Source organism: Cetorhinus maximus, chromosome 27 (assembly GCF_964194155.1).
Source record: "Cetorhinus maximus chromosome 27, sCetMax3.hap1.1, whole genome shotgun sequence".
Classification (NCBI taxonomy): domain Eukaryota; kingdom Metazoa; phylum Chordata; class Chondrichthyes; order Lamniformes; family Cetorhinidae; genus Cetorhinus; species Cetorhinus maximus.
Window position 1 is genome coordinate 15,541,994 of NC_135905.1, and position 27,337 is coordinate 15,569,330.

General features: G+C 37.7%; 1 protein-coding gene across 5 annotated transcripts in view; it reads right to left on the reverse strand.

The window, feature by feature from the left end:
* LOC144668607 (adenosine kinase-like) overlaps positions 1-27,337 on the reverse strand; it is a 223,522-nt gene that overhangs the window by 195,878 nt on the left and 307 nt on the right. For 3 of the 5 annotated variants that reach the window (XM_078530792.1, XM_078530790.1, XM_078530791.1), the window contains exons 1-2: positions 9,755-9,908; positions 4,658-4,732 (exon numbers count right to left, since the gene is read on the reverse strand). In XM_078530792.1, coding sequence (XP_078386918.1) covers positions 4,658-4,732; positions 9,755-9,768 — 89 coding nt within the window. In that variant the 5' untranslated portion in view covers positions 9,769-9,908. Of the gene's footprint in view, positions 1-4,657; positions 4,733-9,754; positions 9,909-27,337 lie in introns of those variants that run through there. The other 2 variants (XM_078530789.1, XM_078530788.1) reach the window with 1 other exon arrangement.

Sequence of the window (27,337 nt, forward strand, 5' to 3'; positions counted from 1 at the left end):
ATCCAGTTTCGGGGCCTATCGAATTTAGCTCCCACTGCCCAGAGAACTGTGTTTATTTCAGGCAGAAACAGCTGTACTTACTCACTAATTCACACCTCATTAGGGTACAAGACTGTAAAAACAAACGTTTATAGATGACAGCTCACTAAGGTGTACTGATGGTAATAAAAGAGCTATTGAGTCAGACTTCTTTTTAAATATTTTATATTTATGGATGAGAATCATTCACTAAAATCCAGTATGGAGTTTACCCTATTAGGCACTGACAAAAGCAGAGAACACTCTTCTACCTTTCAAGTGAATTTGTGTCTTAAATCCATCAGCTGTACTAAACAGGCTGCACTTGCTGCCATTGCTTGGTTGTACCGCTTCACTCCATGACATCACTGCAAGTGACAGAGATCAAAACTCTCCCAAACTCAGTGTGATACTTATGTAGAGAAAAACAAGGCCACACCTCTGGCCCATTTATCCTGTTAAATAAACACATACTAATGGTCTGTAATCCCATCACCCATTTCCTATCAGATGTATTTCCATACTTAACGCTGCCAAGTCAGGTGGAAATAATGGGAGGCTCTAAATCTTTAGCGCTTTCGACACTTGAAGATAATATGCAAGCGCATTTATGCATTACAGCCTAAAAAGTGCTTATAGCACTGAAACATAAATGAATGAAGGCCTATTCAGATTCCTATGATAGTTCTCTTACAATGTACAATAAATCCCATGCAGTAATTCTAATATGCAAACATTCATTCTCGCCATAGAATAACTTACAAACATTTCTTCTCACCACCAAAACGGGTGGTTTTACTTTTCAAATGTCTTTTAACCGCCAGACGTCATTGGTTTTCTGCGCATGTGCGGACCAATGTGCAGATGTGTATCAGTGGCCATCTTTGTGGGCAACTTGCGTTGGCAGCACAGTGTAATAAATAACCAAGATTTTAAAGCTATCCAGTAAATGTAGACCTCTAGTAGTATTAGGCTGCCTTTTGTTATATTTCTTTTGTGCTTCCATTGATGTTTCAGCTACCATTAGCGTACGCTGCATGGATTTTAACTGTCCCCAGGGCCAACAAACAGGAATTGAAATGACTTATACCAGCCTTGTATGCCAGGCAAAATGCAGTTGCAGAACACCCCCACTTTAAAGGGGTGAGGAACGTACTAGGACCTCATGGAACCTTGAATCTGTCAAATCAAAACTGACAAGCGAGTCAGTCAAATACAAAAGTGAACTAATCTCGTCATTATTTAAGTTTCATTTATTCCTTGTATGAGGACAGGCTCGATAAAGATTTTGGCTTGGCTGACTGGCTATTTGTATCATGACTGGATTTCAAGAGACCATAATAAAATAAAACTAGAAAAGATTTTTGTCTAAGTCCATTCACTTAATCTTTTTATCTGGCAACTTACTAATACCCTCCTGACTGCCAACTTTAGCATACATTTTTATATCATATTCAATATCACATACTAGTTATGCACTCAATTGTTAATAGAAATCCACAACAGAAAAGGGTCTCACACAGAATCTCAAAATAATGTGTTTGTCACTGGGCCCCATTTTGAACTCTTTCAACGAAGAATCACGTTACAATTTCACTCAATTCTCAATCCATTAAAAGGAACCCATGCAAAACTCTATCAAAAGATTTTTAGAAATTGAAGTTGACAATATTTGCGTCCTTGCTCATCAACGTTTTAATTGCTTCATTAAAAATCTGAAGTACGTACCCAATTAAAGATAAGGGAGGCCATTTGATTCATCATAGTTCATTCATTCACAAATACTGCAGAAGGCAACAGCAAACCACTGCAGTATTTTGCCAAGCAAATGGAAGTCCATAGTCGCCAATGCCTGCCTAGGGCATGACACCTGAAGGGGGAGGATCCATGGCATCTTTTCCTATTCATGCAATTTATTTCCAAGTAATTAATCAAACTTGCTTTTTTACATATACTTTCAAAGCTTAGCGGAAAAAGGATATCCCAAGGGCTAATAACTGCATTGCACACCTGCATTAATATATATTCTAACTTTAATTTTAATAAAATTGACATTAATTTTGGTGAAGAAATTAAAGCTAATATTGGTAACCAATAATCCCCAAAATCTGATTTATTTCTTTTAAACACAGGGAGAAATACAATTAGAACTTCTTTAAATAAAAATAAATCAGACTAAGAATGTCTATTCATAGATACAAAGAAGATCAAGAAATCCCAGTATAAACAGCAGCTTCAGCTACATAAATTTTCTACTACATCAGCAGCATCTTATCTTCAGAACAACTGACCTGTAAAGATTATGCACATACAGCAAAGCATTGGCACTCAAATTCATTACTTTGCAGTTCAGTTCTCAGAATGCATGAATTGATGCTAGCTGCTATATTTTGAAGAAAAAAAATTTGAAAAATTGATCAATTTACCAAAAGGATAAACATTGAGAAAAAAGCTATGTAGAATCTTAACCCGAATGATGTTTAAGCAGACCATAATGTATTAACAACACTATTTATTAATCCACACTGACACTTCAATGCAGTACTGATGTGGGTACTGTCTTTCAGATGAGGTAGCAAACTGAGGCCTGATCAGGTAAATGCAGAAGATTCCATATCACTACTCAAACAGAGTTCTCATGGCTCTTTGTAGGACCTTGTTATGTGCAAACTTGCTTGCATTGCAAATGCCAAAAGAAACAAACAGGAATTGGGATGGGGGAAAGATGGAAAGTGGAGGCAAAAGTGAAAACAAAATTTCAAGAGATAAACATGAGGATAGAGGAGTCAGGAAAGGAGACAAATATGTACTGGAGGAGTACGGTGAGAAAAATGGGGACAGAAGAGGCATGGAAGGAGAGATAGAAAAGATAAAAGATATGAAAGAAAGAAATTGCAAGCTAGATTCTAGAAGCTTTGTTGTCGAATATGAGTTTTTCCAGCTCACATTTTAATACATCTCCCGTTAGAAGTATTTGACACTCATGAGCTTAAAGCCACAAAAACCACACAATGCTCCAAATCAGAAATAGAATTGTACCTCATGGTGCCAAAAACACTTTGGGAATAAAATTTTAGCACAAGTCAGTACACCACAAGAAAATGAGGAAGATATCCATGGTCAGCCCTTTCAAAACACCATATTACCAGTTGATGAATTATCTTTCATGTTATTTTACAGAAAAATTAAGGTGCAAATACACAAAAAGATTTGGGAAAGCATATTTGGAGCAACAGTATTTGCATATGCTGTTGGATTAGTTTAAACTTTACTTATTCCCCCGTTATATTGCAGTTTATGTTCCAAGAAATGCTATGGTTCAAAATCACGCCTGCTTCTATGTACACAAAGTTAGTGTCCAGGTTTGCTTAATTTTTCTGACTTGTTCTACAATAACATAAACCAATTTACATTGATAAATGGAAGATATATGGTCACACTACAACACCTTCTTAACTGTGATAATCAAGTTCGCTCAAATAAACACAAAATAAAATGAGAACACAAACATGCTTGACAGAATTTATTCACTATTTATAATTTCATTATAAAAACAAGAAAACAAAACTTTAGTACAAATATGACCATTCTTTTATTTTCTCTTGATTTGTGGCTTATACTGTAGAAATTAGTAAAACCAGAAGAAAAGAGAAATGGCTTAAGCCATGCTAATGTGTAGTGTTTAGTGTATAGGGAATCAAATCCCAAAGTAAAATATTCTATTGCAACATTTTGTTTCAACATATCACACTTTTAAAAAAACAACCCAGTAGCTGTCCTTCAGTCTTTCTGCATTCATGAGGGTTTTCCTGGGCAGTAACGTAAACTGCCCTACTCAAATAAAATTCATAAACTTGATTTATTCTCAAACTTAACTGAATGTTTTGCATAAGCTACAATTTCTTGGTTAATGCTAAATTTCCTGCTGAATTCTGCTCCCAATGTTCATGCCTTTTTTTTGTCCCTGTGCTAATATTATTAATAGTGGAAGCAGAGGCAGAGCTAGAGATAGATTCTTGATAAACAAGGTGGTGAAAGGTTTCAGGGATTGGTGGGAATGTGGGTTTGAGGTTACACTCAGATCAGCCATGATCTAATTGAATGGCAGAGCAGGCTCGAGGGGCCTAGTGGCCGACTATTGCTCCTAATTCATATGTTCGTATTCGATTTTAATAGCCAGGATGAATCATGGTGTTCCATTCTGCCTTTATTGGTTTCTTTCACTAGACAATCAAAACATAACTTAAACAGATATTGTGGTATTACTCTTAATAATATGGATGAAATGCTGTTTCACAATGATATGAATATTTATCCTTGTATTATATATTTGTTTCATAAGGATATGAGTATTTATCCTTGTATATTAGCTATGGTGAAGAGCCTATGTTAATGAAGTATTTTCTGTTGGTGGGGAGTTTTCTCTGTACATTCAAAATGAATAGTTTTAATCCTTGCAACCTGTTTTATTATAATATACAATTTTAAATTCTTTTCACATTCTCTCTCTACGTGTTCTAGGTTCTATTGTCTGTATGGCTCAAAATCCAACAAGCAGTAGGTCCATATCACTATTTTGACATGATCTACAAGTGTTATTGTTGACTAAAAATCGAATCAAAGTATCTTGGAAACTTACTTGTCAAGGAAATCCTTGTCCACCACAGCACAGATGTCAAGAAGTGGGTTTCCCATCCCAAATAGCGCATTTTGTCTGAAAACAATGCACAATGACATGATTAGTTCACTGTCAGTACAGTAGAGCTGAAAGAGGCACTTGTAACTTTTCTCAAAAATAAGAATAGAAAACCATGACAGGTGCTAGGCTGCTCAATTTATTTTTTTGAAAGGCTTAAAGATATGAATCAGGAAATATGTTCACTGACTACGTGCACAGGGAACTGACTTTGAAAAAGAAAACCTTACCACAATTAACTATTTTACACTGCATTACCATTCTGAAAAAAACCCCGCCATTTTGCCCTTGGGAGTAATTAGTGTTAAAGTTAAGATACAGTAGTTTTAGAATTTTCTATGCACTCTTATTTGAACCATGTTAAATCATGACAAATATTCATAATTCTGCATTCCACTAGTATCAACAGCTTAACTCCATACAATTTCTAACTGAATTGGTTGGTATGGATCCATCTTATTTCGGTCATCAGATCAGCAAGACAAAGCACTTATAGATACAGTCAGTTAACATTTATGCTAGGAATCCATATCCAGGAATGAAGTTTAGACAAAATTAAATAAAAGGGAAAAAAAGTAGCAAGTGAATCCAGCAATAAACTTCTTACAATTGTAGCATAACAATATTTAGAGGAAAATTTAACAAACATAAAAGTATATAACACAAATTCCTGCAAACTACTTTGATATTTTCTTTTGGTCCCATCAGAATCTCTACATCACCTTTACACAAATTCTTTCTCTGACCATTACTAAAACCATGAATCTGAACCAGACGTTAACCAAATAAGATCATTCCACTTTGCTACATAGTCAATTTCTTACTAAGCAATACAGTCCTCTCCATTAAACTGTGCCAAGTGGGCTCTGAATCATGAGTTACATTTTTGTTCAAGAAAGTTGTTGTGGAACTAACTAGCACACATGGGTGGTAGAAAGGAGGATTCATTTGGCAGACAAACTGAAAACATTTCATTTCAAAATCAGGTCATTGCATTTTTGAAAACAAGAGTATGTTCTAATGTTCCAATGAAAAGTTAGACCAAAACTGCATCAAGATGGAGTCATCATAATCCAACAAGCTGACACAATAGAGTATTAATTCTGAGAACTTTGCAAGAACTTGTAGCTCCTTTACTATTACCTATATAATAAATTATATTGGCACAATGAGAGCACACACCCCAATTAATGCACTTTGTGCAAACTAGACACCACAAGCAATGGTGAGGCAAAATAAACTAAAAGAATCTTGATGTGTTAGGGACTTCATTTTCTTACTTACATGGCAGTTTCATATTATAGCTTGGCTCATGTGGTTACACCTTTACATGTAAGTTAAGTCCTACAATGGACTTAAACACAGAATGTAGACTAAGGTTCCAGTGCAGTTCTAAGTGTCCATTGTCAGAGATGACATCATTTGGATGAAACATCAAACCGACTCCTGTCTGCCTACTCAGGGAGAGGTAAAGGATCTCCCAGAACACTAAGAAGCCTTTTCCACTAACAGCAAGTCAATGTGGATCTCAAAAATTGCTATTAGAGATGACATAAAACTCTGCCTTTCACCGTTAGGTTCTCCCTTTGAGGCCAAAATGTGCCCAGCTATTCAGAGCCTATCCATAAGCGAAGTCAGATGTGTGATGGAATAATCTCTACTTGCCTTGACATTTGGAACTGCAAAGAAGGAAAGAAAGATTTATAAAAAGACAAGAGAGAAAGAGGAAAATGGGAGAGAGTAAAAGAGACGAAGAATGAGAAAAGAAAGAAAGAGTGAGAGAAAGCGACAAAATTAAACGGCAAAAAAGGGAAAGACACAAAAACTGTTAGAAAGTGAGAGACAATAAGAGACGGAAAGAGGACAAAGAACAAGAAAGATAAAACAGTGGGCGAAAGAGAAAATAAAGACAGAGAACAGTTTCCCACCTAGCACTCTGCAAAAACTTAGGTTTACCCAGAACTTTTCTGCCTATATTGTAAGGTTTGTGCATAAACAGAGAAGATTATGATTTGATTTAATCACATATGATTAAGGTTTTTGCTTTTTTTTAAAACTCATAGGTGACTTGTGGATTTGTACTGTGGCTAGATATAATGAAATGGTTAAATTGGTCATTCACAGGATACTTTAGGATTTGATCTATCAGTACACCATTCAGCTGATTGTGTGCGGAGAGATGCAGGATGTTTGATTCATACCTGTTCAACTAATACTTTGTCAATACACTTTGGAACAACAGGCCCTGGATGGTGAACAAGTTGGCATCTACTGTTTTGACAGGAACGCTCTCATTTCTGGGTGTCTTGTTCACAGTGACTTATAATGACTTAAATTGTCAAGGACAGTACGTATGACTAGAGACCTAAAAGATCTTGAACTTTCATTTACAATTTATCGGAGTGTGACAAGAAGAAAAGGTCTGATGAAGGTTAAGTCTCTAACCTGAGGAAAAGTGGGATAATTATGTTTATTTCCCTGTATAACTACAACTTAGTCTATCAAAAGGCTTCAAACACAAGGTTTAGGTTGCAAACCATAGTTGGCATTAGTTTTAAATTCTCTTCTAGTATGCTAACTCACACCAAGGCCTGTTCACATATGCTCAGAGACCTACATTAGCTCGCCATTAGGGGATGAATGGAAATGGTCTTAAATAGGTCTGTTGCTGCCCAAATGTGGAGTGCTCCACGGTACTGGGCAACTGACCAATATAACAAATTAAATCAGGAGCTGACTGTGCTGGGAATTGCAACGCACACCAATGTCCCATTCCTCCATGGTACGTTATATTAGATCATTGCTCAGTATAGTTGTCGAGCAAAGCACTGTTTGGGATTTAACACTCAAAAATTTATGATGAATTTGCATTACTCCCTATCTTTCTCAGTAACATCTCTTGCCCCAGATATTGTGTCATGAGCTGTCTGTGAAACCAAATTGGAATGGAACTGAGTGGAAACAGCTTCCTCAACAGTCCCCAACTTTTAAAATTGCAGTCCTGTTTAGATTGCAGGAAGCGTTTCTCCTTTTTTGCACCATTTTATAAAAATGTAACCAACTTATTTTCTGACAATCTACTTAACACACAAAATAGCTATCATGGAGCTCTAATATCATAATTATAAATAATATTGTGGAATTATCATAAAACAACAGTTTGACTGTCATTAACTACTAGAACATCAAACACCAAGACAGAGGAGTCACTGCTCACATCAGCTCCACAGCAGGTGCTTTTTAAAAATATATGTAATATTTTTTAAAATATGTAAATAGATAGCAATAATTTAAAAATGATTATATCATTTCAGGGTGCATAAATTTATGCAAACGATTCAAGCTTTGCTTTGATGGCCTTTGTAAAAATACACCATCATTCCCATATTTATTATTATCCATAGATTTTTATTTTAGCTGACTGGCCGTGGAATCATGATGTTACTGTCCCACTGACAACACGCAGTGCGAAATCCATTGTAATCCTTTAGACTAACCATTCAAATTTGCAAAATGTGAATTTTAAGTAATTGTTTCAACATTTTTAAGAGTCAACTATTCCAATGGAAATGCAATAAGCTGCTCCCTCTTTAAAAAAATCAGATATTCTCAAAATTTACAGCTATCCAAATATACAATTTTTGCAAAGTATTGAAATATTCTATAAGAAACTGAAATATAATGTTCAGATCTTTAAAATTATACTTGTTTTATTTGACACCGTTTCAGGATTTAAAAAAAAAATTATACTAGCCAATTAATGAATTTAACTTTTTCCCCATAGTGATGTTTGGAAATTATCTGGGAGGAGTGCTAGAACCCAAAGGTGTGATGGAGTTGAATTATTAAAATATAGCTCAAAAGCAACTGCACCACACACTGGACACGAGATTGCCACAGTCTTCCCACAGGATAAATTCCCAATTTCTGTGCCATCGTGGAGATGTGAGTGCCGTTTAGCAACCGTTTCTTTAAAGTGTGTGTAATGGACAAATTATCAATTTTAAATTAAGATATCGTACTTAAAACTATTTCCGTCCTGCATTGGGGGAAAGTAAAACAATAAACAATTTAACATCGTATAACGATAACAAAACAAGTTAATTTTGGTCAACATTGCTGTTCCTTCAGAAAGTACACTCTTCAGCGTAAGTGTATGTCAACTCTTAAAAATTGCTACATCCCTTCCATACCAAAAGTGACTGCGGAAAGGTTGGATTTTAAACTTCGGAACCCATGAAATAACCAGTTTAAAAGCATAGTAATGCACGTGGTATAACTTCGCCGGGGGGGCGGTGTGGAGGGTTTAAAGACGGCAGAGAAAATACATTCAGCTTTGGCGAGTTAAGAAGTCAAAATCGGTAAGCACAAGGAAAAAGAGCCCAAGATAACGAGGAAACAGTTTAACTTCTCCAGGGCACAACTAACTGTTGTGTCTAACCAAGCAATTTCGGCATTCGGGTTTCGTTTTAAGCAGGCAACTAGAGTTTGCAAGAACGTAACCAATATACAGGAAATTTCTTGATGATTCGAAGTGCTGATGTAGGATGATTCCACCGTCAAATGGAGGTGCTCTGAGCTGCAGAACTTGGAGATGCCATTTCCTCAGTGGAGGGATCACTTCAAATTGTGAATTTGAAGAGCGCACAGTGAAATCCAATCCCACTTTCCACATGGAGTACAGTAGCGTAGGGTGTTTGACACATGTAAAACCTTCAATGATTTCCATCATGGTGTGTCACTGACAGTACGCAAAGGGATCGTTCTTCTGTGCAACAGGTGCTTCAAGACATATATCTCGAAAGTGCCTGGCTCGAGGCTGCGCATAAAATACGCCGACTATGGTTACTGCAATATTTAATCTCCTACTTGCTGCCCTTTCACCCGCTTACTGCACTCGCAGTAACTGTCAGCGGCTGCAACTGCAAACACTCAAAAAGGGGGAAAAGGCCACAAGGCACAAAAAAATACTGCAAAATAAATGCAACACCGATCAAATTAAATACACTAATTACACGCATGTAATTAACAATTATTTACCTCAAGCACGACATGGCTGATCAGGTTGCTGTATGCGGTATAAAACAGCCTGAATGAACAAACACACCTCACCGCCTGTTCGATTCAAGCTCGTGTCTCTCAGAAAACTGACATCCGTGAAATGTATCAAACTAACCTGGAACCGGAAACCCCGCCCCCGCCGCTGCTCATTCATCCTCAACCTCCATTCACAACATGGCAGGCTCCTAGAATGATTTGATTGACGGGTCCCCCGTCCAATCACTCCATCCACTTGGAAACATTTTCCACTTGAGCTCTTCACGTCAGAGATTTGGGGTTGTTTGCAGCTTTTTTTAAAAAAACAAGCTTCTTGCAAGCCTGGCCGAATTAATGTTGCTTGAGTTTCACAACGTGGAAAACAGCCAGATGACAGAAAACGCTCCTTGTTCATCAAAATTTGCGTTCAATTTTTAATCTCAGTCATCTCACACTAGGCTATCCTGTGGCCTCTCAAACCATTGAATGGTAAAGTAACCCTTTTAGAACTTTCACACAAATGGACATTTGCAGGCAAGTATATGAAAAACCCCCGGGGTATTTGGAGAAACAGTTCTCTGTGAGCACACATGTACCAACCGGAAAATTTTTTTAAAACCAGAGCAAAAACATGTTTGCAATAATAGTGAGTACATTAAAGAACCACTTGTGCCAGTGTTCCTAAGGTCCATCCTAATGCCAACAAGAATGTTTAAAAGTGAGCATCAAAATGAAAATATTCTCGAGAATGTTAATATTTACACAGTGCAAGTAAACAGTAACCACCAAAACATGTCTAAATCCTCTAACCCCTTCTTCCCATTAAGTATTTTGAAGGCAACTACAAATCTGACAGTGAAAATTTGAGTTTACGAGGGGGCAACTTATGTTTCTCTCTTGAATGTTTTATAAAATTAGCTAAAGGAAAGTTGATGATGCCAGTGGAGTATTGAACAAAATAATACTGCAATTACTGTTGGGCTGATGCAAATGGCTATTTGTCTACCAAAGCAGAGACATGCCAGGTTTCTAATGAAGCTTAACACTGGTTTGAGTTTGTACAAGGATATACATCATAATTTTACAGTGTTGCCTCTTGAAAGCACTTGCAATATTTCATTTGGAAAGAACATGTACACACACCTACTGGTCCATCAAAAGATAAGGACCAAAATTGTGAAAATATTTAATTTCCATATATCAAGCTTTTGTGGGTGAACATTTGTAACATGTTGTTTGTACATTCACTTATACTAACTTTGTAAGCATCATTGTAATATAAATGAGGTGATGTACAGGGCTCAAGAGATATGGAGAACCAGGCTGAAAGTATAAGTTTAAAATGTTCACTTCGAGTTGCTTGTAGAAGCCCAGTGTTTAATAACTTATTTTCCTTTAGCTATCCTATACTAACATCTACAGATACAAGCTTTGTGTGAGCACACATGCACACTCAAAAAGCTGTTTGGTTATGAAAGTTTCCCCTGGTTCCCTCCACGACCTCCCAACCAGGGATGAACATCAGGAATGTGAATGACTGGCCACTGAACTCTGGGGACACAATAATTCAATGGAACCTGCTATGAAAGGCCAGGACCAAGATTTTGCAAACTGCCTTACATTAGTATGTAATAAAAACAAAGTAAATTTTAAAACATTAAGTGTATTTTTTCATATATAAGCTCAATACTAACAAGCTTCAGCACCTAATTTATTTCTCAAATATGTGGGGCATCTTTACAAAAGAGAATTGATTAGATATGGAAAAGAAAGTCCTGACCAAATAATACATATGGGCCTCCTATAAGTAACATGCACATTTATGCCACTGTTCCATGCTTACGAGTCAGTCTTCAATATTTTTTGGATGGGGCTGAGAAGTCTTCAAATAAGCACTTTAATGAAGGCTTGAAAGACTCAAAGACAATTCAATTGATATGTTTAATCAAGGTGCTGTGTAATATCTATACTTACTACTTTCTTCTTTGCTTAAGACCATATTTTTTATATCAGAAATGTTAGTTACTGAAGGATAAAATGATGAATGAATTATTTTCAGACATAACTGTGATTAGTGGAAAAAATATAGATATGAGCATCCCGCAGAATACTAACTGTGATGTGAAGCCAAGATTTGACTTTTCAAACCATTTATTTAACATTGAAACTCCTATCAGCACCACCTAGTGTATCACAAGGATGACAGCAACATGAACATTTTATTATGGGATTTTCCATTATAAAAACTTAAGACTTTTAATTGGAACATGCAACACACAAAATATAATTAGACATTTCTGTTTATTAAAACAGCTATATGTTTGTTTACTATTCAGAGACAGGTTCCTTTCATTCCTCCAGTTACTCTCATCTTCTCCACAGAACACAATTGTGGTCGGTCTGGTTTGTGCTTAAACTGCAGGCCCAGGTTTAAGTGTCCGGGGCTAGTAGGTACCCCCTGGCTTTCTCTTTACCACCTAGTACATTACTGATCAAAAATTTGCAACCACATAATCCTGAGATCAACAAAATTGTATTAGGTAATGGTATCAAGGAATTTGGAACAAAGGTAGATAAATGGAGTTGAGATACCGATCAACCATGATCTAATTGAATTGCAGAACAGATTCAAGGAACTGAATGCCCTACTGTTTCTATGTAAGCTATTTTTCCCTGAACTGCCCAGTTCCCCATGATGCAGTCACAAATTTATCACCAATATGAAGAAAACAAAGTAGCTCCCACAGTGGGAAGGAAAATATTATTTATTTCCAGGAATAAATCAAAAAAATCTTACTCCACTGCTCTGAGCATGTCTCTCACAAACCTTGCCAAATCCTTTCAGCTGCCAGATGCACCGTGAGCAGGACCACGGGAGAAGTATAAGTCTAAATACGAAAGTCTCACACCAAGCATATGTCCAACAAAATTCAAAGTCCTCTGAAGTGTGAAAAATGAAAGTGAGTAATTTACGTGCAAGCCTGATCTCTTGAACATAGCAGCTGCCAATTTACAGAAAATTCAACATTTAACGTCTAATTGACCTCAAGATGTATCTCTTGGAACAATTTCTCCAGACAGTAGCACAACATTGGTCTTAAAAGACAAGGCAGGTGAAATACAACATTATATTCGCACATAAACATTAGAACTGTGATTCAGACCCAGAACTGTCCATTGGATCCCAGGAAACATCACAGCAGCTCATGTGCCAGTAAATCAAATATTTTTCCAAGTTACAAACAGTACACAACCAAAACCAATTCTTGGTTCAACCAAATTAACTCCCTCTTCTTTGTTCCCCCACAAGAGATTAGTTACTTGAACCCTCACCATGATCTCAACTCTGCTTTTTAAAACATAGGAACAGGAGTTGGCCAGTCCCCAAAGCCTGTTCCGCCATTCAGTGGGATCATGGCAGATCTGTGGCCTAACTCCATATGTTTGACTTTGCCCCATGTCTCTTAACGCCTTTGGTGAGCAAAAATCTATCAATCTCAAAATCAAAATTAACAATTGATCTTGCATCAATTACCATTTGTGAAAGAGACTTCCAAACTCCAATCACTTTTCCATATTTTTTTGAGTACATCCCTTCCATTCCAGGACAAGATACAAGGTTTGGCAACTAATAGATGATCCGGCTCTCATTGTTCCCCATTGGTAACTTTCCTGCTTCTTCAGTTTCATCAGTTCTCTCACAGTAGGTGTCCCCCATGGTCCTTCTGCTCTCCAAATCCATTGTCTAATGTTCTAGTCTGTGTGATCCCTACCATTCCCATTCTGTTGAGAACAAGCTCCAGTTCCTTCTCCCAACATTTTCTCGGACTCCTTATCCCTTTCCACATTCCTACTCTTAGAATCTTAACATTATATAATCACTTCCTCCTATTTTGCTTCATGTTCTGTTTCACCTATTCCAGCTTTGGTGGAATCCAGAATTGTGAGCCTTGGCCCTTCATCATGGCACTGAAAGTAAAATCCCCATTCATTCCATCTCAATGAACACCATGGATGAATAAACAGATAAGGTCAAAACTGAAACCAAAGCAAAATAAGTGCATAGACAATAAAGGAAAGGATGACAAAAGAGGCTGTTAAGGAAGTTATAACAGAAAAATTAGGAAAGCAAAGAGGAACAATGAAATTAAATTAGTAAGGAATATAAAAAGAAATAAAGTATTCTGCAGACACATAAATAACAAAAGAAAAATAAAGATAGGGATATGCCCACCAAAGGATACACAAGATAAACTATCTGGTAATGACAGTGAAATGGCAGAAATATTGAACAGTTACGTTGACCAAACTTACTGAATAATTTGAAAGGATAACAGAAAGTATAATGCAGTGACAATTATCATATATTTGAATTTTCAACAGATCTTTGACTTGGTACCATAAAGTAGATACATAACTAACGTCAGAATGCCAGGGGACAAAAAACAGGATGTATAGCAAGCTGGCTACTAAACCGAAAATAGGCAATGGAGTTTAAGGATAGCTACTGAGACTGATGAAAAGTAGGAAGTTGTATTTCACAGGGATTGGTGCTGGCATCACTATTGTTCACAATTAACATTAGTGATTTGTTCTTGAGAATCAGATATGCATTTTCAAAATTTGTGGACCCAAACTGGACTCAATACCGAGGAAGGATCTAACAAAATACAATAAAACATGAATAAACTTGCAGAATGGGAGAGTAACTGACAAATTAGTTTCAATATATATATATACTAATAGGCATGTGGTTGTGCATTCTAATACCAGAAATAAAAGTAAAAGAAACTTGGTCATTCTTGTTTTATCTGCAGTAAGCATTGGGCTTTGAGTGGGATTTATGATCTTGCCTTTGCAGTCTTCAGTTGAACAGTGTATCCAGTTTTCATCCATTAAAATTTATGATCTGCCTGCTGGCTACATACATTCTAAATATGTATCACCCTGGAACTGACACTCATCCTCTATATACCAGCCAGTGGAATGCATTTCTGAGAACTCAAAATAAACATGAAAATTCACACTACTAATAGTTTTTAAATTTGGCTGTATTTTAGTAGACCATTTATGAATAATATTTCTATCCCATTAAAAAGGCAAAATTAAACGTGGACTGTCATTCAAAAGGCCTACAATTGCATCTTTAATGGGTGAAAATATTATGCATTAGATAGATTATGCTGCTGTACTATATAGACAGATAGTTAGTTGGGTGTATTATTGATTTTGTACATCTTAAGGAGAAAGTGAATCAAACCTCAATCAGTGAATGAGATCAAGAAATGTCTGCGGGACACTGGGCTGTCAAACATCACAAATGTTATCAAGTTCCAAAGAGTGAAACAAAGTCTTCAAAAGATGTGAGTTTACTGTAAGTTTCTTTGCCCAAGAAGAAAATAATGTCAGGTATCATCACAGCCCAAAGTAATTTGCCTAATGTTAATTACATAAATTAAGGTTAAGTACATACTGGTGGAGAGAGCATTGATTGGATGATTGCTTGAGCACAAATAGAGGCACTGACTGTCACTTGCTCGTCCTGCTTTCTACCCTTAATGTCACCATTAGCACATTCCTTAGATAATATCACCACCATCAACACCCCTTTGTCCTTTTGTCTATGACATCTTCGGCAATCTCTTCTTTGCCTCCACCTATCATTGGCCCTCTATCCAGCTCTACCTGTCCCATCCCCCTCAACCAGCTTATATTTCACCACATTTCTATACTTCTTTAGTTCTGAAGAAGAGTCATACGGACTCGAAATGTTAACTGTGTTCCTCTCAGCACACAGTTGCTCTCCGCAGATGCTGTCAGACCTGCTGAGTTTTTCCAGCTATTTTTGTTTTTGTTAGAGGCACTGACTGCCACTGGTGGATGAGTAAAGTTGTGAGCAATATACATGTAATGTTTCACTCTGTGAATTAATCTAAAACTGAGTATAGCTTGAGTTTGAGTCTCCTACTTCAAGTGGCAGGCAGCAGTTTAACAAATGTTATTACTTCTTTCAATTCTCAGCTGAATTTAGGACTTTTTATTCCAGTTTGATCGCTTTTAATTCAACAGAATTAGTGATTGTTGTCTAAGTGGTATGCTAAGTGGTACAGAGATTCATGGTCTTCCAAATCTTCTGATCATAGCAACATTGGATGATCTCGTTATTGGAGTTCTGGTTAAACCAGCCTTTAATGTTGTCCAACTGCTTCCTTCGCTGTTGGCCATTTGCTCTTCTTCAGTTAATCCTTCCAGTGGTGATCAGTCACTCCAGCCCTACTGCACAAATAAGATGTCCATAGAACTCCATTTGTCATCTTTTGATATTATTTAAGAGTTCTCTTGTTCTTCCGGCCTGATTCAATGCTTCTTTTAGTTCTTTTCTCCACTCGGTTTAGCCTTAGAATCCTTCTTAAGCTTCAAAGCTGTTGATTTTCTTTTCTTCCTCCTTCCCAATGCTCCAAGCTTCACATCCATAATTCATTACTGACCAGGCATAACATTTTAATATCTGGATTCTTGTTTCAAGACTCAAGCTGACGTTTCTTAGAATATTATTTAATTTTGTAAAAACACTTTTGGCTTGTCCATTCCTTTTTCCAGATTTCAGAACTGCTTTTGACATCAGATGTTATTGTGCTTCCTAGACAGAACATGTTCATCAATTCAACTAACTTGCTTCCATTTACTGTGATGTTGCATACTGGAATATCCTTCTTGTCAATTACCATAGTGTATGTTTCTTAGCAGTTGAGTGTAAGCCCGTATCTACCACTTTCCTTTGCAACAACTAATCAAATCAGTTGAAAGTCTCCCCTTTGATGCTATAAGTAGTGTCGTCAGCATAACAAATGTTGTTGGTGAATCTCCGTCCTACCTTTTATACCATCCAGCCCTTCAATTCCTCTGAGAATACAATCACTGTATAGGGAGAAACAGTCCAGTGAGAGACTGCAGCCTGGTCTAACCCCTCTTTCGATCACTTTCCAATCAGTGATCGTTCTCATATCTGACTGGCGCTACCAGATTCCAGTAAATATTCCTGATGAATCAAAGATCTTTCCTGTTGATGGCTTCCAGCACTTTCATGAGATGATTGTATTAGGCTTTATCAAATGCTTTACTGTAATCAATAAATTTTCTTTTAGGGAAGGAAGTCTGCCACCCTTAATTGGTCTGACCTACATGTAACTCCAGACCCACAGCAATGAACATAAGAACTAGGAGCAGGAGTAGGCAATTCAGCCCCTCCAGCTGCCCCGCCATTAATTACGATCATGGCTGCTCTAATTTCGGCCTCAACTCCAATTTCCTGCCCTCTCCCTATAACCTTTCAACCCGTTACTAATTAAAAATCTGTCTATCTTCTCCTTAAATTTATTCAGCGTCCTGGCATCCACTGCACTCTGAGGTAGTGAATTCCACAGATTCATGACACTTTGAGAAAAGTAATTCCTCCTCATCTCTGATTTAAATCTACCACCCCTTAGCCTAAAACTATGGCCTCTCATTCTAGAATTCCCCAGAAGGGGAAACATCCACTCCACGTATACTTTGTCTATCCCCTTTAGCATCTTATATACCTCAATTAGATCTCCTTTCATCCTTCTAAACTCTAGCGAGTATAGACCTAAACTGCTCAATCTCTCTTCATAAGACAAGCCCCGCATCTCTGGAATCAATCTAGTGAACCTCCTCTGAGCCACTTCAAATGCAACTACATCCTTCCTTAAGTAAGGGGACCAAAACTGTGCACAGTACTCCAGGTGCGGTCTCACCAATGCCTTGTACAGTTGCAACAACACTTTCCTATTTTTATACTCTATTCCTTTAGCAATAAATGCGAAAATTCCATTTGCCTTACTTATTACCTGCTGTACCTACATACTAGCTTTCAGCAATTCATGCACGAGGACACCCAGATCCCTCTGCACTGAAGCATTCTGAAGTTTCTCTCCATTTAAATAATAAGTCACCTTTTTATTCTTCTGACCAAAATGGATAACCTCACATTTATCCACGTTAAACTCCATCTGCCAAATTTTGGCCCATTCACTTAACCTGTCCGTATCCATTTGTAAATTTCTTATTTCTTCATTGCAACTTACTTTCCCACCTATTTTGGTGTCAACTGCAAATTTAGCTATAGTACCTTCTATCCCTGAATCCAAGTCATTAATATAGGTTATAAATAGTTGGGGCCCCAAGGACCGAACCCTGTGGCACTCCACTAGCTACAGCTTGCCATCCAGAAAAAGACCCATTTATCCCAACTCTCTGCTTTCTGTTGGTTAGCCAATCCTCTATCCAAGCTAATATATTACCCCTAACTCTGAGAGATCTTATCTTGTATATTAATCTTTTGTGCGGCACCTTATCAAAGGCCTTCTCAAGTCCAGATATACTACATCTGCAGGATCCCCATTATCCACTTTGCTTGTCACATCTTCAAAGAACTCTAGCAAATTAGTCAAACACGATTTACCCTTCATAAAACCATGCTGACTCTGATGGATTGCATTTTGACTTTCCAAGTGCCCCATTACTACTTCCTTAATAATGGATTCCAACAATTTCCCAACGACAGACGTTAAACTAACTGATCTATAGTTTCCTACTTTCTGCCTCCCCGCCCCCCCACCCTTTTTTTTTGAATAAGGGCATTATATTAGCATTTTTCCAATCCACTAGAACCTTTTCAGAATCCAGGGAATTTTGGAATATTATAGCCAATGCATCCACCATCTCCGCTGCCACTTCCTTTAAGACCCTGGGATGTAGGCCATCAGGTCCTGGGGACTTGTCACCCTTTAATCCTAATTGCCATTTGCCCAAGGGCAATTAGGGGTGGGCAATAAATGCTGGCTAGCTAGTAAAGTCCTCATCCCATGAATGAATAAATTTTAAAAAAACATAGGCAGAGGTCATTTTGCATTTCAATGGCTCTTTCTACCGAGGTTTTTAAAAGATAGATTGCATTTTTTGCTCCTTTATCTTCTACAAAGTCACATTAAGTGTCTGAAATCTATGATTTAATTTTCTCTCTAACTCTGGCCATTAGGATTCTGAGGACAATCTTTGCTACATGATTCATTCGGCTGATTGTTTGATGTATCTTGCATTCTATTGCGCCAGGTTTCTTTGGCAAAGTGATAAAAACAGAATTAGTTAGATATTCAGGGATAATGCCAGTGTTGTAGATCTTGTTGGCAAGAGTCGGTTTTTTTTAGTTCCTAGCTTTCCTTTTGCCTTTTGTTATTTCATCCGGTCTTGGTGCTTTCCCATTCTTCTTCAGCACAAGTTCCACTTCTTCTCTCAAAATTTCTAGGGTATGTCTTCATTTTTGATTGGTAGTCGAGGTCCCTTGTCATCATCATACTATTCTTCAATATTCATTCCATCTTTCCTGATTTTGACCTTTTCCATTAGAATCGTACCATCATTTGCTTTCAACCATCCACTGGAGCTACAAATTGTTCTCTTTCCTGAAATTTCTTCTTTCCTGAAATTTCATGAACAAGTTGGTGAATTTCCTTTAGATGTGAGCTTTTCACTGTCTCAATTGAAATGTATTTGTACAGCCAACTTTCTTTCTCCTCTATGTGCTTCTCTTTATTTCTCAGTTCAGTTAGTTATATTCTGATTCTGACCATTTGCTTTTCTCCTTTCTTCCATCAATTCCATGATTTCTTCTGTCAACCATTTTTACTAGAAACTCTGCTTTTGACTTCTTGACAAAATTAGTACAGTGAAAATAGTTGAACGCTGTATAACCTCAATGTACAATAGCAGATTGCCTTTCATTGATCCCTCCATCGTTGGACATAATTATGAAATTCGTATATTCGAACCCATGGTTTTCCAATAAAAATGTATCGCGCTGTGCACCCTTAATGCAGAAATACAGTTAGATTATTAAACACAAACTGATTTCTACAGAAGCCAGGTGGTCACTCGGTGCTGAGCTGAAAGATCCATGCATGGATTGTTTGGGTGAGGAGAAAAAAAAACACGGTCATTTGGTTTTGTTGTAACTTCTGGTCCTTTTATTGAGCCATGAACTCAAATTTGTGCTGCTGATATAAAGGAGATTAGAAAATTGCAGGCAACAAGGGTTTTCAAAACAAGGAGCTCCAGAGTGCTGACTGGTGAACTGAAAATCAATCACTGAGCCAAGGTGACTGGTGCAACCACAGTTGTCAGCCATGGCTCAGTTGGCAGCACACACACCTCTGCATCACAAGGTCCCAGGTTCAAAAATCAAAGCTAACATTCCAATGCAGTACTGAGGTAGCATTGCACTATCGGAGGTGCTGCCTTTCGGATGAGCCATTTAACCAAGGCCCCCTCTACCTGCTCGGGTGAATATAAAAGATCCCATGACACTATTTCAAAGAAGAGCAGGGGAGCTAATCCCACTGTCCTGGCCAATATTTATCCCTCAATCAACATCACAAAATAAAAATTATCTGGTCATTATCACATTGCTGTTTGTGGGAGCTTGCTAAGCCAGCAAATTAGCTGCCGTCTTGTCTACATTATAACAGTGACTGCACCTTAAAAGTACTTCATTGGCTGTAAAGCGCTTTGAGACATCCAGTGGTTGTGAAAAGCTCTATATAAACGCAAGTTTTTTTTTTGATCCCTGCAGTCTTAACAGGTCAGCCTTGATAGGTTTCAGAGTGGCCGAACAGGTTGGATCTAGTATCGTTGGGTGCCCTTCACTCTGGCTAGCCGAAATGATCTACCCAAGACAGTCAGTTGCGCACACCCCTGGATTTATCAGTCATAAAGCAATTTTTTGCTTTAATACTGTCACTCCACCCAGAAAATGCACACCCACACAGACCAAGCCCTCCCTTCACCTGCTACTGACCCGGAGGAGATCAGATGTTCCGCTCCAAAGTTATGACTGAAAAACTTGCCCGACTGGTAGTGGAGTCGATGTTTCACCCTCTTATCTTGCTTGATTGGGGTGAGTGCAGCAAAGTAGCATGTTACAACTACTGTGTTTTTCAATTAGCCACTCCGGGGAAAGCCAGACTCAAAACTCCAGAACAAACCAAGTCAGATCACTGTCACACAAATCAGATAAGGTCCAAGGTAATCTCCAGGCTCCTACCTGCAGAGGGCAGCACTCAATCAAAAAAGCACCGTTAGCATTTTGCTCTTCAGATTTGGTGTCTGTGAATTATTTTTAGTTTTTAACCATTTCCCCCCACTTTTACTAATTTCTGCATATTATGGCTTATCATTTCCACACTTTTTGGTTAACCATTTCCCATTTTTGACTTGGTCTTTGCAAGTTTTTTTTCATTTACAGTTAATTATTTCCCACTATTTACTAATTTTTGCACCTTTCTGTTTTCCGGTTACCCAATCCCCTTTTCAGATGTTTTCTCTGATCATTGTTTTCAATTTTTTGATTAATCTTTTCCCTGTTTTCTGATTAACCATTTCTCATTTCAGACTTGGTCTCGGCATGCATTTTTGGCTTTTCGGTTAATCATTTCCCATTCTTTTAATAATTTTGTGGAAGATACCTCCACATTTTACAGAATTATTACTCAGTACAAGCAACAAATTTCATGTTAAGTAAAACAAAAATAATATATTTAATTGTATAGCTAATTTTTATACAGAAAAAAAGTTACACTCATTACTGGGGTTTTATAACAGGGACCGGCGCCTCAGAAGCAAAACAATTGAGAATTCTGTATTATAAACTGGGGATGAAAGAATTTATTGTATGATGTTTTTAATCAACTGAGGGCTCCTAACCTAGAACACAATATACAGGAGACCATGCCATAAATGTTCTTAATTGTACACTATTGTTCTTATTTTCAAACATTCTTAAAATACACTTGCCTACCTGTCCCAACATGTATAAATTCTCATCAAATACACAAGACTTAATCAACCATAGATGAAGTGTTATGTGAAGTACAATAAAAATTGTCTGTTGAAATAAATAACTCAATAAATTAAAACCTCTAATGATGCAGTGCTGGAGGAGCCTCCGCTTTTGCCATTATTCAATAGGTTCACAGTTCTTGCTGTTGATGTGGATAAGGGCAAAGTGTGCAAAATGAGTGAGTTAATTGGCTACGACACCACGGTACAGGAAACCATTCAAGTGGGGGGAGTGAAAAGGAATGTGATAGTGATAGGGAACAGTATAGTCAGGAAGATAGATACTGTTCTCTGTAGCAGCAACCAGGAATTGAGAAGGTTGTGTTGCCTTCCCAGTGCCAGAATTAAAGGCAGCTTCTTGTGGCTGGAGAAGAGCTTGAAGTGGGGGCAGGGAGGGTCCAATTGTAATAACCAACATAGAAGCCAATGGCATAGGTAGAATGAGGTATTGCTCAGAGTTTGAGAAGCTCAGGCCCTAATTAAAAAGTAGAACCTCAAAGGGAATTATCTCTGGACTACTACCTAAGCCATGTTCAAATTGGCATAGAGTCAAACAGAGCAGAGATTGTGCATGACCTGAGTTTTGATTCGTGGAGCATTGGTACCATTATTGGTAAAAGGAGCTGTTCCGTTGGGAAGGGCTCCACCTAAATTGGCCTGTGATGAGTGTCCTGGAAGGGCCTTAAACTAACAAGTGGGAAGGTGGGTTCAAGTGAGGGGAAATTTATAAATCTAAAGAGAAAAGTCAAGGCTACAGAGCAGTGCAGCAATTTGGGTAAAGATGAGAGGTGAGCCAGGAAGGAACAAAAAGCTTAATGGTAATAGTGCAGTGAATAACATCAAATCAGTGAAAATGGTAAAAGAAAAAAATTAAAATTAAAGGTACTTTATCTGAAAGCGCAAAGCATTCGTAACAATATAGATGAATTACTGGCACAAATAGAGTTAAATGGGTTTGATCTAATAACCATTACAGAAACTTGGTTGCATGGTGACTAAGGTTGGAACTAAATATTCCAGGGTATTTGATGTTTTGAAAAAAAGACAAAATGGAAAAGGAGTAAAGGTAACATAAGAATAAAGGTTGACATAAGGACGCAAGTGAGGAAGAATGCTGTCTTGGAAGAGGAGGAGGTAGAATCAGTATGGTAGAGATAAGAAATAACAAGCATCAGAAAACACTGGTGGATGCTGTTGATAGACCCTCTAATATAAGCTATATTGTTGGAAAGAGTATTGAACAAGAAATAAGAGGAGCTTGTCACAAAGGCAATGCAAAAACCATAAGGGATTTTAATCTTCACAAAGACTGAAGTAGTTTGGAGGATGAGTTCATGAATGCATCAAAAACAAGTTTCCTAGAACAATGTCATGGAACCAATCACGAAGAGGCTATTTAAGATCTTGTCTTGTGTAATGAGACAGGGTTAATTAGTAATCTCATAGCAATAAATCCTCTGGAAAGTGTGATCATAATACGATAGAATTTCACCTAGAGTTTGACTGTGACCTACATAAGTCCAAAACTAGAGTGTGGAACTTAAAGTCAATTACATAGATATGAGGGCAAGTTAGCTGAGGTCGATTGGGAAAGTAGATTAAAAGGTATGCTGGTAGGTAAATAATGGCAAACATTTTTTAAAAATTCCCAAGAATCTATATTCCATTGAGAAACAAAAATTCCATGGGAAAAGAGATCCATAAGGAGGTTAAGGATAGCATTGGTAAAAGAAACTTATGATATTGCCAATTAGAGTAGGAACCCTGCGAATAAGGAGAGTTTTAGATACCAGTAAAAGATCACCAAAAAAATAAGGGGGAGAAAATAGAATAAGAGAGTAAACTAGCTAAAAATACAAAAACAGGTTGCAAGAGTCTCTATGATTATGTAAAAAAATAATCAAAGTAAACATGGGTCCCTTAAAAGCTGAAACAGGGGAAATTATAATGGAGAACAAGGAAATGGCAGAGACATTAAACAGACCAAGGAATAATTACAGAACTGTAAATATTTTGCAGGAAGTAGTGGTAATGCACAGCAGGTACATTGGTTAACTTTTCAGATGTTGACCTTTCTGACAAAGTCTACCTTCTAAATATCTACCTGTCTATTTTCATTGAGAAGCTAACATCATTCTGCATTGTTAGCACATCCTCTGGAGAAGGGTAGAATCACTGACAGGAACTTCTCAATTTCCACCTTATTGAGTGCACGTGTGAACTCCTGAAGTTGCTGTCAGTTTCAGTGGAGTAATGACGTTGAAAGTTTAAAGTTTTGCTGTCATTACTACAGCAAAATCCAGGTCATTAGGTTTGTTTTTTTTTTAAAACCAGACAAATTGAATGAAGTTCAGCACGATCATGTAAATGAAGCATTTCTTTTAAAAGGCACTTTTATACTGATTGTGTACTGTTAAGAGCATGTGCACTCACTGTACTCCACTGGCCCAAACTCATTATAATATAACAAAGTAGGTAATTGAAGTGTATAAGTTAGCAATCAAGAGGCCTGGATTAAAATCCAGAGAACAAGGGGTCAAATCCCATTATAGCAGTTTGTGAATTGGAAATTTAGAAGTAAAAGGCTGGTATTAGTACAAGAGACTATAACATTATTGGAGTGTCATAATAACCCAAATAGCTCACTAATGCCTTTTAGGAAAGGAAACCTGCCATCTTTACCCTGTCTGGCCTATATGTGATTCCTGTCCAACAGCAGTGTGGTTCTCTTAACTGTCCTCTGACGCAATCCATTATCACCAGCTTCTCAGGTCAACAAGGTATCTACAATAAATGCCAGCCCTGTTTTCTTTCTTTATAGAGAGTACTTGGAACCAGAAGTATTGTACTCACTTTAATTGTCTTTCATTGCACCTTTCTTCTTGTCTGCACTTACTCAGAACTGTTTTTCATTCCAGATTTATTTTACACAGCTGAGATATTACAGTTAACCAGAGGAAAAGACACGAGCACAAACTGAGCGCACAACACAATAGTCTCGAAAAGACATCAACACTATGCTTTCAACTTCCTCCTCTTCCCTCAAAGAACATCACCTCTGAATACCATAAGAAGTTCCTAATGTTAGCAAATGAAGCAGATAGCTGAACCATATTAGTCAAAGTCTGAAGTTGAATAATTCTTTGGTGCTCATTGGGAGATCTCAATTTGGGTAGCGCAAAGGAATTGCAATTGCCTGTCATGTCCCTGCATTAGGCAAGTAAAAATTTGCCACACATAATGCAAAAAGCACCATCCAACCACCTCTCCTGGAAGAGCTTGTCACGTGAGAATTGGACAGGGTTTGGCCTATGCTGTGATACTTGCCTGCAGTTAGTCTGCTCACTGTCTAAGCCCATTTGACATAATGGGCATTGGACCATACCCCAGCAGGAATCACAGCACAAGTACAAATGAAATCCACTTTCACCTAATCATCTAGAAAAGCCTAATTTGTGTATCCAATGTCTCAAAGGCATTGTGAAGCTTACCTACACGACTCTACATAGAAATCCATTCTAATGACTCTTTGCCTGAAACCTATCCTAAATTTGCCTTCCATTCAAACCTGTGCAACCTCATCGTGTTTTCATAGCACACCATGAAGTTATGTTCTGCACTTACTTTTTCTATAACGTTTCATATCTTCTAGCCATCTTAATAACTGTCATGAAGCTATTAATGTATATAATGCCATTGGAAATTATTTTTTTAAAAATACAGGGTTAGTCTGTGGGTGTGTCTTAGTTAGATTAAAGCCAGCTAGACTAGGTGCTCTGATGTATATTAGTTTTGAGATGTGAGAGAGGTAGAGTGCATTAGCATTTTGTTGAATAGAGCATTCAGGAAGGGGAGTGAAATCTGGTACCTAGCTAGCAGAGACCAAGCAATGTTTATATTACTCATAAAATTAGTATTATGAAGGTTTTATTGTTAGAAGACGTGAAGTTCAAAGGGGCTGGTGATACAATGAGAATTCACATTTAATAAGATGTGCTGGGTATAACAGGTAGCAGTTTCATGTGTGCAGGGCCGAGGCATGTAACATCAAAGTCCGTAAGCCTACCACTGTGCCTGCAAAGGAACCACATTTTGAATTTGTACGGTGAAAATGCTTTGCCTGGTGTCTGCTTAAAGTCTATTGCTGTTGACTTAATGGAGATTAGTTTGGGAATTTGTTAAAAGTTATGATAGTAGTAATTTGTAGCCATGTGTATATATTTAACTTGTGTAAATTAATACCTGTCTCATGTAGTTTGATATAAAACCTCTCAAGAACTGGTGATCTGATTGCTGAATTTAGAACTGCATCTCAAACATACCACTTAAAAATATAGGTTATGAGAGTCGTTTAAAGTTTCCCTCTGGGATTTTAAATAACTCAGCTTTAACCAACTGCTGTGTCATGACACATGCTATCTCAAAGACTTCCTTTCAAGACTGAAAAGCCCACTTTTCACCTACAATAATTCAACCTCCAGGGCTTTAGTAACATTGATAAAACCCCACATAAATATGACCAAGAAAGCAGAAACTGGAGAGTGGCAGAGTCGCATTTAAGATTATTTCCATTTCTTATCGGATTATAAATTGTTTCATTGTTGCAATTTGTTACCTCAGCTCATGATGACACATCTGTGCAGGTTAATAAACCAACTAACCCCCCTAGACCCATGCAGTACCCAAACCGTAAATGTGCTTTCCCCTTATTATAAAACAGACGATGTAACTCCCAGTACCGTCTAACGCTCAGGTAGCCATGTTCATTCCAAAAAAACCCACCAGTTTTTGTTTTAAAACAAAGATGATGAAACGTACTGGAAGTCAACAACAAAGTTATGAGAGACATGAGGATTAGTAGGAGATCCCAAGTCAGTGACTTGTGGCAGGGTTCAATAACTCTGTATAATCCATCAATGTACTCAAGCATGTATCCTCCGCGGTAAGTGGCGAATCCGAATTATGTTTTTTGGACCTATTAAAATTTGCTTCCATCGAGCAATAGTAGCGATTGTGGAACAAGAAGTGCATTTTTTTTTTGTTTTGATTAGTTTGCAACGTTCGTCTGTCAAAAGTCTCGGTTTTAAGAGCCACAAACTGGCGTCTGAGGCGGCAATTAACGTGTCGGGCCGGGTTGCTTTCCATCACTTGTTCGCCGACTGAAGTCAAGTTTCACGGCTGCGTTTTCGACGCAAACGCGAGAAACGTGCCCCCGACCGCCGAAAATTTCCTTCGCCGGCCTTCCCGAATGTGCTGGAGATTTTAATGCTTTCCTTCGGGAGCTGTGCAAAAGTTGGGGTTCGGAATTTTGTCTCGTGACCTTGGAAGCAGCGCGGGAGGTGGGGGGTGGAAGTAGATAGAACAGGAATAAAGTCTGTCCGGCCAACGTGGTCGGGTTTCCAATAAACCTGATGCAGTCAGCACACGACAAGCAAGCGAGATGTATATTTATATATATATATATATATTTTTAAATCATCACCAGCTCTGAGCCAACAAGTTAAAACAAGCACAAAAGCAAATCGTCTTTCCTCAGCGGGAACGGATTCGTAAGACAAATACTTCCAGAACATTAGGACGCATCTTTCAGGAGAAGATTGTCCAACATTGCTGCCAAAAGCAAGGGCACGGTGCACCTTAACTGTAAACATTTCTTTCTCGTTATGCGAAACC